The sequence below is a fragment of the Taurulus bubalis genome (genome assembly GCF_910589615.1).
Source record: "Taurulus bubalis genome assembly, chromosome: 5".
NCBI lineage: Eukaryota > Metazoa > Chordata > Actinopteri > Perciformes > Cottidae > Taurulus > Taurulus bubalis.
The window spans coordinates 4,511,736-4,526,829 of record NC_136593.1 but is presented as its reverse complement, the minus strand read 5'-3'; the positions used below and the strand labels follow the sequence as shown (position 1 = coordinate 4,526,829).

General features: G+C 41.0%; 1 protein-coding gene across 1 annotated transcript; it reads left to right on the top strand.

The window, feature by feature from the left end:
- Nucleotides 1-8,966: 8,966 nt before the first annotated feature.
- On the top strand, nucleotides 8,967-14,252 carry LOC306736587 (coiled-coil domain-containing protein 66-like; the record flags this gene model as incomplete). Its single annotated transcript, XM_079218238.1, has 7 exons — nucleotides 8,967-8,977; nucleotides 9,141-9,344; nucleotides 9,747-9,981; nucleotides 10,177-10,229; nucleotides 12,807-13,003; nucleotides 13,671-13,756; nucleotides 14,151-14,252. 7 exons carry the CDS (start codon nucleotides 8,967-8,969, stop codon nucleotides 14,250-14,252), a joined length of 888 nt encoding a protein of 295 aa, XP_079074364.1.
- Nucleotides 14,253-15,094: the final 842 nt, after the last annotated feature.

The following is a 15,094-nucleotide window of genomic DNA, read 5'->3' as shown; positions in this document are numbered from 1 at the left end:
CCACCTCCTCTTCTCTCTGCTGCTCCTCCAAACATCAGGAACCGAGCGGTGAGAACAGGCAAGGAGAACATCTGTCTGCCAGGAGGAGGAGGAGGAGGAGGAGGAGGAGATGACGACCCATATGAAGCGTTTGCCAGGACCGACAGGAGCAGGAGGGACATGAGGAGGCCGGAGTGGAACACACAGAGGTAGAAACACACACAAGTCTCACATTTATATGTCTGAATACAACATTCAAAAATAATCAAATTAAGTATAAATGATTTGATCTGGGCTCGTGTTTCATGATTTATAAAGTAAAGAAGCAGATATACTTTAGTTCCTTATTCAATCCTTTCAAGTTTAAAAATATGAAAAAAGTATGAAATCTCAAATCGCTCCCACAACCTTTATATTGTCTTTGAGAATTAAGAGCGCACAAAGTCACAAAACTTGTCAGTATTTAATCTGACCTCCTGTACCTGTACCCTGTTGCTCCAGCATTATTTACTCTGACTACCTGTACATGTACCCTGTTCCTCCAGCAGTATTTAGTCTGACCCCCCTGTACCTGTACCTGTACCTGTACCTGTACCTGTACTTTTCCAGGCCCAGCCGTCGGTTCGTTCCAGCCTCGGAGCGTTACCCGGCTCCTCTACAGAGGAACAGACAGGAGAATCGGCAGAGGAGGCAGGCTGAGCTCCTCGCTCTGCAGGAGAGGACTTGTGTGTCCAGGACCGACCCTCCTCCTCCTCTTCATCCTCCTCTTCCTCCTCCTCCTCAGCACCAGGAGCCTCGTCTCTGCTCCAACCCCACACAGACCAGAACCAGTCCCACCAGCAGGGTAGGACCGTAGACCCTCACAATGAATTCTGACAGCTGCTTTGGTCTTAATTTGATTTAATCTAAAACTTTATCAAACTCTTCCGTCATTTTGATCCACAAGATTTTGTAACTTCCCAACGGCAAACTAACTTCCTGACCAACATTGAGTGGTTCTCTCTGTTGGACTTTTTGTTGATGACGGTTATTGTTTCAGGTGGAGAACGTTTCCAGAGGACACAACATCTTAGCAGCCATCAACACTGAAAGGTGAGCAGCTCTTCCTGTTCAACCCCGGATCCACTTTAAAAAGGGTTAGGGTTAGGGTTAGCCCTAACCCACCCTAATGTAATAAAACACCCAAAATTGACAGAAAGAGTTTCAACCTGAGAATTACTATCCTTGTTTAACAATCAATAAAAAAGACAAATTGACAATTGATATACATCGTTTAATGCAGTGGTTCTCAAACAGGGGTACGTGAAGGCACTCCAGGGGGTAGGAGATTTTTTTTCAATATATTTAAAATAAGCATTCATTAAAAAAAAAAATTAAAAATAGTTATTATAGTAGTCCATGTACTACAAACTTTGTGAACAAATGTAATGTCTGTGAGTGGGTTTGCGTGTTATGATGGTATTTCACTTTATGCATTACTATTGCAAACAGATCAACACACACACACACAAACATGAAAATACTTGTTTGCTGATCCCTGTCGTCATATTGTGCACATTCTCTAATTAAGTATATTTAAAAAAAAAAAAAGTTATTTAATAAATATTTTAAAAAATATACATATATCTATATATTTAAAATGAGCATCCATTAAAAATTGTTATTTAATAAATATTCAATAAAATGTATTTCAATGTATTTTGCCGTTTTTTTATTCAGTTGAAATTGTAAAAAAAACAATTAAAAAGAGTAACCGGATATCCGGCTTGGGCGAAAAGACTTTATTTATAAAAAGAAAAAGAAAAAACTTTAAAAATAGTTATTATAGTAGTCCATGTACTACAAACGTTGTGAAGAAATGTAAAGGCTGTGTGTGTGTGTGTGGGTGAGTGTGTTATGATTAATAATTTTTCCTTATTTTCAATTTTTTTCACTTTGGTTTAAAAAAGTAATACATCCAATCAACACACACACACACACACACACACAAACATGAAAATACTTGTTTGCTGATCCCTGTCGTCATATTGTGCACATTCTCTAATAAAGTATATTTAAAAAGAAAAAAGTTTATTTAATACATATTTAAAATATATATATATATATATTTAAAATGAGCATCCATTAAAAAATCCTTTAAAAATTGTTATTTCATAAATATTCAATACAATGTATTTCAAATCGAAGATGCGGTAAGTGAGTCGGAGGTCTGGAACTGGGCTCGCTCCGAATGTATACGAGTAAATGTTTAGTGGTCTTTGTTCTCCTGTGTTTTCTTCCAGCCATCTGAGGACCATGACCGCCCTGCTGGACCCCGCCCAGATAGAAGAGAGAGACAGGAGGAGGCTCAAGCAGCTGGAGCATCAGGTATGAAGGAGGAGGAGGAGGAGGAGGAGGAGGAGGAGGAGGAGGAGGAGGAGAGGTTTTACAGTGAGGTTTTATCACTTCCTGAATATTTCACCGTATCGCCCCCAGCAAGCGGTCGAGGCCCAGGTGGAGGAGCGCCGGCTGCAGAGGAAGAGAGAGGAGGAGAGGAGGAGAGAGGAGTTGGAGGAGGAAGAGAGGAAGGTGGCGCTGGAGAGAGAGATGCTGGAGAGACAGTACAAGCTGGACAGGCTGAGGGAGAGGCAGAAGGTCAGGACACAAACAGTACACAAGTCTTTTACCCACAGCGAAATGATTACTGATCATTTTGCTGCTCCGTGTTTGACCTCTGTGTGTGTTTGCAGTCGAGCAACCAGGCGGAGCCGCCGAAGACGGTCCACGACGACCACGACGACCACGACGACCACGACGACCACGACGACCACGGCGGGAGATGGCAGGAGACGCAGGAGACCAGCGGTGAGCGGAGCTTCTGCAGTACGTGTGCGACAAAAATCTGACCCGAAAAACATGTTCTCAGGGTGGGAAAGCTGTCAATCAAACTATGCAGTGGTGGAATTAAAAGTGAAAATACAACAATGTAAAAATATTCCACAAGTAAATTTACACAATTCTTCAGTGTAGTACAGTATTATCAGAATGTCTTGACAGTATTTAAATTAAAAGTACTTATTAAGTCGTGTGTGACTGATATATTATTATATGGCATCGTTCATTTAGTAAATGATGGACCATTTAGAGTCAAATAGACCATAAAGCAGGGGATGCTTTAGGGCGGGGCTACTGTGATTGACAGGTCTGTGCTGCCACCAGAGACGTATCAACGTCACTCCTCCGCATTCCAAATATGATCAAATCCATTCATTGGCTACGAAAAAGAAAGAAAAAAGATGGCGTCCACTTCTTATACACAGTGCAGTCTGTGGTTTAAACCTTAGCAAAGTGTTGTATTTTATAAATAAATCAAATTGTGTGCAAAAAATAATGACATAAGGTAATTAGTTACTATTGCTGCCAAATTAATGTGGTGGAGTATGAACATAAACTCAAGTACATTACTCAAATAAATGTACTTTCCACCACTGGACCTCTTATTGCTGACTAAACAACAAGGTGTGAAAGAAAGCTTAAAATTATCTTTCTGTTTGTGTGCAGTTACCAGGAAGAGCGAGTGTTTGGAGGAGGACGTCAACAGTTCATCCTCCTGGAACAAAGACACCACTGTACTAGGTAACTTAATTATTACTACTACTGGTAATACTGGTACTGCCAATACTAGTACTACCATGGGAAACGGTACTATCCACACTAAGCCATCCGCTCGAGTGTCTCCAGGTTGTTCTTGTAAAGATGTCCCATTGTGTGTGTGTGTGTGTGTGTGTGTGTGTGTGTGTGTGTGTGTGTGTGTGTAGCTCCCGTTCTACCGCTCAGAGGTCAGACTCCTGACGTCTCTGCACAGTACCAGCCACCTCCTCTTCTCTCTGCTGCTCCTCCAAACATCAGGAACCGAGCGGTGAGAACAGGCAAGGAGAACATCTGTCTGCCAGCAGGAGGAGGAGGAGGAGGAGGAGGAGGAGGAGGAGGAAGAGATGACGACCCATATGAAGCGTTTGCCAGGACCGACAGGAGCAGGAGGGACATGAGGAGGCCGGAGTGGAACACACAGAGGTAGAAACACACACAAGTCTCACATTTATATGTCTGAATACAACATTCAAAAATAATCAAATTAAGTATAAATGATTTGATCTGGGCTCGTGTTTCATGATATATAAAGTAAAGAAGCAGATATACTTTAGTTCCTTATTCAATCCTTTCAAGTTTAAAAATATGAAAAAAGTATGAAATCTCAAATCGCTCCCACAACCTTTATATTGTCTATATTGGTCTATATAGCGCACAAAGTCACAAAACTTGTCAGTATTTAATCTGACCTCCTGTACCTGTACCCTGTTGCTCCAGCATTATTTAGTCTGACCCCCCCTGTACCTGTACCTGTACCTGTACCTGTACTTTTCCAGGCCCAGCCGTCGGTTCGTTCCAGCCTCGGAGCGTTACCCGGCTCCTCTACAGAGGAACAGACAGGAGAATCGGCAGAGGAGGCAGGCTGAGCTCCTCGCTCTGCAGGAGAGGACTTGTGTGTCCAGGACCGACCCTCCTCCTCCTCTTCATCCTCCTCTTCCTCCTCCTCCTCAGCACCAGGAGCCTCGTCTCTGCTCCAACCCCACACAGACCAGAACCAGTCCCACCAGCAGGGTAGGACCGTAGACCCTCACAATGAATTCTGACAGCTGCTTTGGTCTTAATTTGATTTAATCTAAAACTTTATCAAACTCTTCCGTCATTTTGATCCACAAGATTTTGTAACTTCCCAACGGCAAACTAACTTCCTGACCAACATTGAGTGGTTCTCTCTGTTGGAATTTTTGTTGATGACGGTTATTGTTTCAGGTGGAGAACGTTTCCAGAGGACACAACATCTTAGCAGCCATCAACACTGAAAGGTGAGCAGCTCTTCCTGTTCAACCCCGGATCCACTTTAAAAAGGGTTAGGGTTAGGGTTAGCCCTAACCCACCCTAATGTAATAAAACACCCAAAATTGACAGAAAGAGTTTCAACCTGAGAATTACTATCCTTGTTTAACAATCAATAAAAAAGACAAATTGACAATTGATATACATCGTTTAATGCAGTGGTTCTCAAACAGGGGTACGTGAAGGCACTCCAGGGGGTAGGAGATTTTTTTCAATATATTTAAAATGAGCATTCATTAAAAAAAAAATTTAAAAAATAGTTATTATAGTAGTCCATGTACTACAAACTTTGTGAACAAATGTAATGTCTGTGAGTGGGTTTGCGTGTTATGATGGTATTTCACTTTATGCATTACTATTGCAAACAGATCAACACACACACACACACACACACACAAACATGAAAATACTTGTTTGCTGATCCCTGTCGTCATATTGTGCACATTCTCTAATTAAGTATATTTAAAAAGAAAAAAAGTTATTTAATAAATATTTTAAAAAATATACATATATCTATATATTTAAAATGAGCATCCATTAAAAATTGTTATTTAATAAATATTCAATAAAATGTATTTCAATGTATTTTGCCGTTTTTTTATTCAGTTGAAATTGTAAAAAAAACAATTAAAAAGAGTTACCGGATATCCGGCTTGGGCGAAAAGACTTTATTTATAAAAAGAAAAAGAAAAAACTTTAAAAATAGTTATTATAGTAGTCCATGTACTACAAACGTTGTGAAGAAATGTAAAGGCTGTGTGTGTGTGTGTGGGTGAGTGTGTTATGATTAATAATTTTTCCTTATTTTCAATTTTTTTCACTTTGGTTTGAAAAAGTAATACATCCAATCAACACACACACACACACACACACACACACCACACACACACACACACACACACACACACACACACACACACACACACAAACATGAAAATACTTGTTTGCTGATCCCTGTCGTCATATTGTGCACATTCTCTAATAAAGTATATTTAAAAAGAAAAAAGTTTATTTAATACATATTTAAAATGAGCATCCATTAAAAAATCCTTTAAAAATTGTTATTTCATAAATATTCAATACAATGTATTTCAATGTATTTTGCCGTTTTTTATTCACAGTTGAAATTGTAATAACATTTAAAAAAAAAAAACGAGTAACCGGATATCCGGCTTGGGCGAAAAGACTTTATAAAAAAAAATTAAAAGCTTTTTAACGGGGTATATATGCTGTATTCTATGCAGTACTGCATATATGTGACATTTTTGAATTTTTCCTATTCTAATACCTGTTGCATTGTATTTGGCTTGTGGGAGGAAACTTTTAACCCACACTGCACGAGGAGATCAATGCTAACTCACACATACATTCGGGGGGGCGGGTCTAACTCCCTAACCGAGCTCGTCCCGCTGCTCACCAGCAGCGCCTCGTGGTGGTGAGCGCCGGGACTCAGGTGCTCTCAAGGGGACTCGTCCAGTTAGTCCAGCTTGGAGCCGGAGTCGAACCCATAGACCGAATGTATGCCAGGCCTAGTGTTCAGCCACTAAGCCACCGTGCAGCCCGATCATATAGAACGTGGAACTATATTTATCTTTGCCAATTTTGAAAAACAACTATTGCGCAACCAGCACGTCATTCTCATGTCACGTGACCAAGCCGTCCGGAGAAGCCCGGCTAACTCCGGCGTTAGCACCTGTTAGCGTCCGTTTTCAGCGAATTTAAATGGTGTTAAACTAAACGTTAACTTCTTACCTTTCAAGCTAATATCGACTTAATTATTAGAGTTAGCTTAGCCTTTTACTAGAGCCGGTAAAAGGACGTTAACGCCGGTAAATTAGCCGTGCGCTGCTCTTGACTAGCTTCTATCCCCGTAGTAAACACTGTCTGTGGATATTAACTTTCAGCAGAGTCACTAAAGTGACCATCAATGCTGTCAACACACCCGGGACCGTAGATCTGTCCTTCACAATAAGATATCACGCTTCAACAAATCCAAACTATGCAATAAAAGCTCCATAATTTCCATTATATATATATATATATATATATATATATATATATATATATATATATATATATATATATATATATGTATATATATATACATACATACATATATTCCTTGTATTTCAGACTCATGGGTCCATATAGCAACAACAACATATACAATACGAGAACCACTGGTTTAATGCATAATAAACTACAACTTTTTCACAATAAAATCAAGCGTCCTTCTTGAGCCGCGCTTTAGTGACGTGAGGTCGGCCTTCACAACAGTTTAAAAACAAGCCACTGAAAATAAGTGTGTGCCGCGGACCTCAAATGTTTAAAATTATGAAGAACTAAAAACACTTTTTAACGTTTAAATAAAAAAAATTAAAAAAAGCCTGTCAGCTCCACTGATGGTGAAGGGAATCTTCGTTTAGATAACTCCTCTGTGTTGATGTCTGGCGTTGTCTCCTCCAGGGGGCGCTCTCCTCCGGACCCCACTGGCAGACAGAGAGCTCAGAGTCAGCAGGCACCTTCCTCCTCCTCCGCCCCTCCTCCTCCTCCTGCTCCTCCTCTTCCTCTGGAGTTCATTCCTTATGTCCGGACTGATGAAGTCTTCAACATGGATCCACTAGAGCCTGCTGACAGTCCCCCACCACACACACACACAGGTCAGACAGACACACACACACACACACACACACACACACACACACACACACACAATCACATGCACTCTCGATTTTTACTTGTAACAAAGTATTTTTCCCCATTGTGCTGCACGTTTTCTACCACTACACACACACAGGTCAGACAGACAGACAGACAGACAGACAGACAGACAGACACACACACACACACACACACACACACACACACACACACACAATCACATGTACTCTCGATTTTTACTTGTAACAAAGTATTTTTCCCCATTGTGCTGCACGTTTTCTACCACTACAGATAAACACGTCTACATTCACACACGTGTACATTAATATAGTTGCATCGATGAGTTGATTAATCGATCAACAGGAAACAGGAAATGCGGCTCAATTACAGAGTGAACACAAACTATTTATGCTGCTGGAATTCTTTACTCGTAGATTTGACTCATGCAATCTAGTTTGATAATCCAGTAATTGTTTGTTTTTGAGCAAAATAACAAAATATTCTCTCATATCAGCTCCTCAAATGTGAAGATCTGCATCTTTTCTCCGTCATACGAGACAGTGAATAAACATCTGCAGCTTCTGGACTGTAATGTTCATGACAAAGCAAACTAAAGACAGCAGTGCTGGCTCGCTCCTGCTGTTTTCTTAAAAAAAACATTTAATAGATTTAGCGATTAGTTGAGAAAATAATTGATGATTAAAATATTAGTGAGTCGCAGCCACAAGTCAGAGTAACAGTAACAATAAAAGGATTACAACAAAAAGAAACAGCATGAGGTCTGACAGTAAACTCTACTTTTTCTTCTCCTCCTCCTCAGAAGCGTCTCCTCCCTCACACCGACTCCTCAACACAAAGACACACCGGCAGCAGGAGATCCTCAGAGGCCTGGCCCAGCTACGGCAGGTAACACACACACACACACACACACACACACACACACACACACACACACACACACACACACACACACACACACACACACACACTCATTAAGCAGAGGATAAATAAAAAATAAACCGTTTCTGGTTGCAGCTTTTCTCTGTTTTATATGATTGTCAAACAAGTGTCAATAATAGCTGTTATTACCGCTGTATTGGCTCTAAAGAAAATCGATCCTACATTTCCCAGAATTGTTGTGGAAATTGGAAGTATGGTGGATGTGAACAGACACAACTTTCAAACTCCACACCTCCAGTTTATGAGAGTTTTAGGAAAATAAGTACAAGTGTGTGTGTGTGTGTGTGTGTGTGTGTGTGTGTGTGTGTGTGTGTGTGTGTGTGTGTGTGTGTGTGTGTGTGTTTTCAGGGTTTATTACAGAAGCAGAGGGAGCTGGAGACGGATCTGAATCCTCTACTGAAGCGCCATGACAACGAACACCGGCCGCCCACGGCAATGCAGCGCAAATGACCTCTGCGTGTGTGTGTGTGTGTGTGTGTGTGTGTGTGTGTGTGTGTGTGTGTGTGTGTGTGTGTGTGTGTGTGTGTAGCTCCCGTTCTACCGCTCAGAGGTCAGACTCCTGACGTCTCTGCACAGTACCAGCCACCTCCTCTTCTCTCTGCTGCTCCTCCAAACATCAGGAACCGAGCGGTGAGAACAGGCAAGGAGAACATCTGTCTGCCAGGAGGAGGAGGAGGAGGAGGAGGAGGAGGAGGAGGAGGAGGAGGAGGAGGAGGAGGAGGAGGAGGAGGAGGAGGAGGAGGAGACGACGACCCATATGAAGCGTTTGCCAGGACCGACAGGAGCAGGAGGGACATGAGGAGGCCGGAGTGGAACACACAGAGGTAGAAACACACACAAGTCTCACATTTATATGTCTGAATACAACATTCAAAAATAATCAAATTAAGTATAAATGATTTGATCTGGGCTCGTGTTTCATGATATATAAAGTAAAGAAGCAGATATACTTTAGTTCCTTATTCAATCCTTTCAAGTTTAAAAATATGAAAAAAGTATGAAATCTCAAATCGCTCCCACAACCTTTATATTGTCTATATTGGTCTATATAGCGCACAAAGTCACAAAACTTGTCAGTATTTAATCTGACCTCCTGTACCTGTACCCTGTTGCTCCAGCAGTATTTACTCTGACTACCTGTACATGTACCCTGTTCCTCCAGCAGTATTTAGTCTGACCCCCCTGTACCTGTACCTGTACCTGTACCTGTACCTGTACTTTTCCAGGCCCAGCCGTCGGTTCGTTCCAGCCTCGGAGCGTTACCCGGCTCCTCTACAGAGGAACAGACAGGAGAATCGGCAGAGGAGGCAGGCTGAGCTCCTCGCTCTGCAGGAGAGGACTTGTGTGTCCAGGACCGACCCTCCTCCTCCTCTTCATCCTCCTCTTCCTCCTCCTCCTCAGCACCAGGAGCCTCGTCTCTGCTCCAACCCCACACAGACCAGAACCAGTCCCACCAGCAGGGTAGGACCGTAGACCCTCACAATGAATTCTGACAGCTGCTTTGGTCTTAATTTGATTTAATCTAAAACTTTATCAAACTCTTCCGTCATTTTGATCCACAAGATTTTGTAACTTCCCAACGGCAAACTAACTTCCTGACCAACATTGAGTGGTTCTCTCTGTTGGACTTTTTGTTGATGACGGTTATTGTTTCAGGTGGAGAACGTTTCCAGAGGACACAACATCTTAGCAGCCATCAACACTGAAAGGTGAGCAGCTCTTCCTGTTCAACCCCGGATCCACTTTAAAAAGGGTTAGGGTTAGGGTTAGCCCTAACCCTAACCCTAATGTAATAAAACACCCAAAATTGACAGAAAGAGTTTCAACCTGAGAATTACTATCCTTGTTTAACAATCAATAAAAAAGACAAATTGACAATTGATATACATCGTTTAATGCAGTGGTTCTCAAACAGGGGTACGTGAAGGCACTCCAGGGGGTAGGAGATTTTTTTCAATATATTTAAAATAAGCATTCATTAAAAAAAAAATTTAAAAATAGTTATTATAGTAGTCCATGTACTACAAACTTTGTGAACAAATGTAATGTCTGTGAGTGGGTTTGCGTGTTATGATGGTATTTCACTTTATGCATTACTATTGCAAACAGATCAACACACACACACACAAACATGAAAATACTTGTTTGCTGATCCCTGTCGTCATATTGTGCACATTCTCTAATTAAGTATATTTAAAAAGAAAAAAAGTTATTTAATAAATATTTTAAAAAATACACATATATCTATATATTTAAAATGAGCATCCATTAAAAATTGTTATTTAATAAATATTCAATAAAATGTATTTCAATGTATTTTGCCGTTTTTTTATTCAGTTGAAATTGTAAAAAAAACAATTAAAAAGAGTAACCGGATATCCGGCTTGGGCGAAAAGACTTTATTTATAAAAAGAAAAAGAAAAAACTTTAAAAATAGTTATTATAGTAGTCCATGTACTACAAACGTTGTGAAGAAATGTATGTGTGTGTGTGTGTGTGTGTGTGTGTGTGTGTGTGTGTGTGTGTGTGTGTGTGTGTGTGTGTGTGTGTGTGTGTGTGTTATGATTAATAATTTTTCCTTATTTTCAATTTTTTTCACTTTGGTTTGAAAAAGTAATACATCCAATCAACACACACACACACACACACACACACACACACACACACACACACACACACACACACACAAACATGAAAATACTTGTTTGGTGATCCCTGTCGTCATATTGTGCACATTCTCTAATAAAGTATATTTAAAAAGAAAAAAGTTTATTTAATACATATTTAAAATATATATATATATATTTAAAATGAGCATCCATTAAAAAATCCTTTAAAAATTGTTATTTCATAAATATTCAATACAATGTATTTCAATGTATTTTGCCGTTTTTTATTCACAGTTGAAATTGTAATAACATTTAAAAAAAAAAACGAGTAACCAGATATCCGGCTTGGGCGAAAAGACTTTATAAAAAAAAATTAAAAGCTTTTTAACGGGGTATATATGCTGTATTCTATGCAGTACTGCATATATGTGACATTTTTGAATTTTTCCTATTCTAATACCTGTTGCATTGTATTTGGCTTGTGGGAGGAAACTTTTAACCCACACTGCACGAGGAGATCAATGCTAACTCACACATACATTCGGGGGGGCGGGTCTAACTCCCTAACCGAGCTCGTCCCGCTGCTCACCAGCAGCGCCTCGTGGTGGTGAGCGCCGGGACTCAGGTGCTCTCAAGGGGACTCGTCCAGTTAGTCCAGCTTGGAGCCGGAGTCGAACCCATAGACCGAATGTATGCCAGGCCTAGTGTTCAGCCACTAAGCCACCGTGCAGCCCGATCATATAGAACGTGGAACTATATTTATCTTTGCCAATTTTGAAAAACAACTATTGCGCAACTATTGCGCAACCTGCACGTCATTCTCATGTCACGTGACCAAGCCGTCCGGAGAAGCCCGGCTAACTCCGGCGTTAGCACCTGTTAGCGTCCGTTTTCAGCGAATTTAAATGGTGTTAAACTAAACGTTAACTTCTTACCTTTCAAGCTAATATCGACTTAATTATTAGAGTTAGCTTAGCCTTTTACTAGAGCCGGTAAAAGGACGTTAACGCCGGTAAATTAGCCGTGCGCTGCTCTTGACTAGCTTCTATCCCCGTAGTAAACACTGTCTGTGGATATTAACTTTCAGCAGAGTCACTAAAGTGACCATCAATGCTGTCAACACACCCGGGACCGTAGATCTGGCCTTCACAATAAGATATCACGCTTCAACAAATCCAAACTATGCAATAAAAGCTCCATAATTTCCATTATATATATATATATATATATATATATATATATATATATATATATATATACATATATACATATATATATATATATATATATATATATATATATATATATATATATATATATATATATATATTCCTTGTATTTCAGATTCATGGGTCCATATAGCAACAACAACATATACAATACGAGAACCACTGGTTTAATGCATAATAAACTACAACTTTTTCACAATAAAATCAAGCGTCCTTCTTGAGCCGCGCTTTAGTGACGTGAGGTCGGCCTTCACAACAGTTTAAAAACAAGCCACTGAAAATAAGTGTGTGCCGCGGACCTCAAATGTTTAAAATTATGAAGAACTAAAAACACTTTTTAACGTTTAAATAAAAAAAATTAAAAAAAGCCTGTCAGCTCCACTGATGGTGAAGGGAATCTTCGTTTAGATAACTCCTCTGTGTTGATGTCTGGCGTTGTCTCCTCCAGGGGGCGCTCTCCTCCGGACCCCACTGGCAGACAGAGAGCTCAGAGTCAGCAGGCACCTTCCTCCTCCTCCGCCCCTCCTCCTCCTCCTCCTCCTCCTCCTCTTCCTCTGGAGTTCATTCCTTATGTCCGGACTGATGAAGTCTTCAACATGGATCCACTAGAGCCTGCTGACAGTCCCCCACCACACACACACACAGGTCAGACAGACACACACACACACACACACACACACACACACACACACACACACACACACACAATCACATGTACTCTCGATTTTTACTTGTAACAAAGTATTTTTCCCCATTGTGCTGCACGTTTTCTACCACTACAGATAAACACGTCTACATTCACACACGTGTACATTAATATAGTTGCATCGATGAGTTGATTAATCGATCAACAGAAAACAGGAAATGCGGCTCAATTACAGAGTGAACACAAACTATTTATGCTGCTGGAATTCTTTACTCGTAGATTTGACTCATGCAATCTAGTTTGATAATCCAGTAATTGTTTGTTTTTGAGCAAAATAACAAAATATTCTCTCATATCAGCTCCTCAAATGTGAAGATCTGCATCTTTTCTCCGTCATACGAGACAGTGAATAAAACATCTGCAGCTTCTGGACTGTAATGTTCATGACAAAGCAAACTAAAGACAGCAGTGCTGGCTCGCTCCTGCTGTTTTCTTAAAAAAAACATTTAATAGATTTAGCGATTAGTTGAGAAAATAATTGATGATTAAAATATTAGTGAGTCGCAGCCACAAGTCAGAGTAACAGTAACAATAAAAGGATTACAACAAAAAGAAACAGCATGAGGTCTGACAGTAAACTCTACTTTTTCTTCTCCTCCTCCTCAGAAGCGTCTCCTCCCTCACACCGACTCCTCAACACAAAGACACACCGGCAGCAGGAGATCCTCAGAGGCCTGGCCCAGCTACGGCAGGTAACACACACACACACACACACACACACACACACACACACACACACACACACACACACACACACACACACACACACATTAAGCAGAGGATAAATAAAAAATAAACCGTTTCTGGTTGCAGCTTTTCTCTGTTTTACATGATTGTCAAACAAGTGTCAATAATAGCTGTTATTACCGCTGTATTGGCTCTAAAGAAAATCGATCCTACATTTCCCAGAATTGTTGTGGAAATTGGAAGTATGGTGGATGTGAACAGACACAACTTTCAAACTCCACACCTCCAGTTTATGAGAGTTTTAGGAAAATAAGTACAAGTGTGTGTGTGTGTGTGTGTGTGTGTGTGTGTGTGTGTGTGTGTGTGTGTGTGTGTGTGTGTATGTGTGTTTGTTTTCAGGGTTTATTACAGAAGCAGAGGGAGCTGGAGACGGATCTGAATCCTCTACTGAAGCGCCATGACAACGAACACCGGCCGCCCACGGCAATGCAGCGCAAATGACCTCTGCTGTGTGTGTGTGTGTGTGTGTGTGTGTGTGTGTGTGTGTGTGTGTGTGTGTGTGTGTGCGTGTGTGTGCGTGCGTGTGTGTGGCTCCCGTTCTACCGCTCAGAGGTCAGACTCCTGACGTCTCTGCACAGTACCAGCCACCTCCTCTTCTCTCTGCTGCTCCTCCAAACATCAGGAACCGAGCGGTGAGAACAGGCAAGGAGAACATCTGTCTGCCAGCAGGAGGAGGAGGAGGAGGAGGAGGAGGAGGAGGAGGAGGAGGAGGAGGAGCAGGAGGAGGAGGAGGAGATGACGACCCATATGAAGCGTTTGCCAGGACCGACAGGAGCAGGAGGGACATGAGGAGGCCGGAGTGGAACACACAGAGGTAGAAACACACACAAGTCTCACATTTATATGTCTGAATACAACATTCAAAAATAATCAAATTAAGTATAAATGATTTGATCTGGGCTCGTGTTTCATGATTTATAAAGTAAAGAAGCAGATATACTTTAGTTCCTTATTCAATCCTTTCAAGTTTAAAAATATGAAAAAAGTATGAAATCTCAAATCGCTCCCACAACCTTTATATTGTCTATATTGGTCTATATAGCGCACAAAGTCACAAAACTTGTCAGTATTTAATCTGACCTCCTGTACCTGTACCCTGTTGCTCCAGCAGTATTTACTCTGACTACCTGTACATGTACCCTGTTCCTCCAGCAGTATTTAGTCTGACCCCCCTGTACCTGTACCTGTACCTGTACTTTTCCAGGCCCAGCCGTCGGTTCGTTCCAGCCTCGGAGCGTTACCCGGCTCCTCTACAGAGGAACAGACAGGAGAATCGGCAGAGG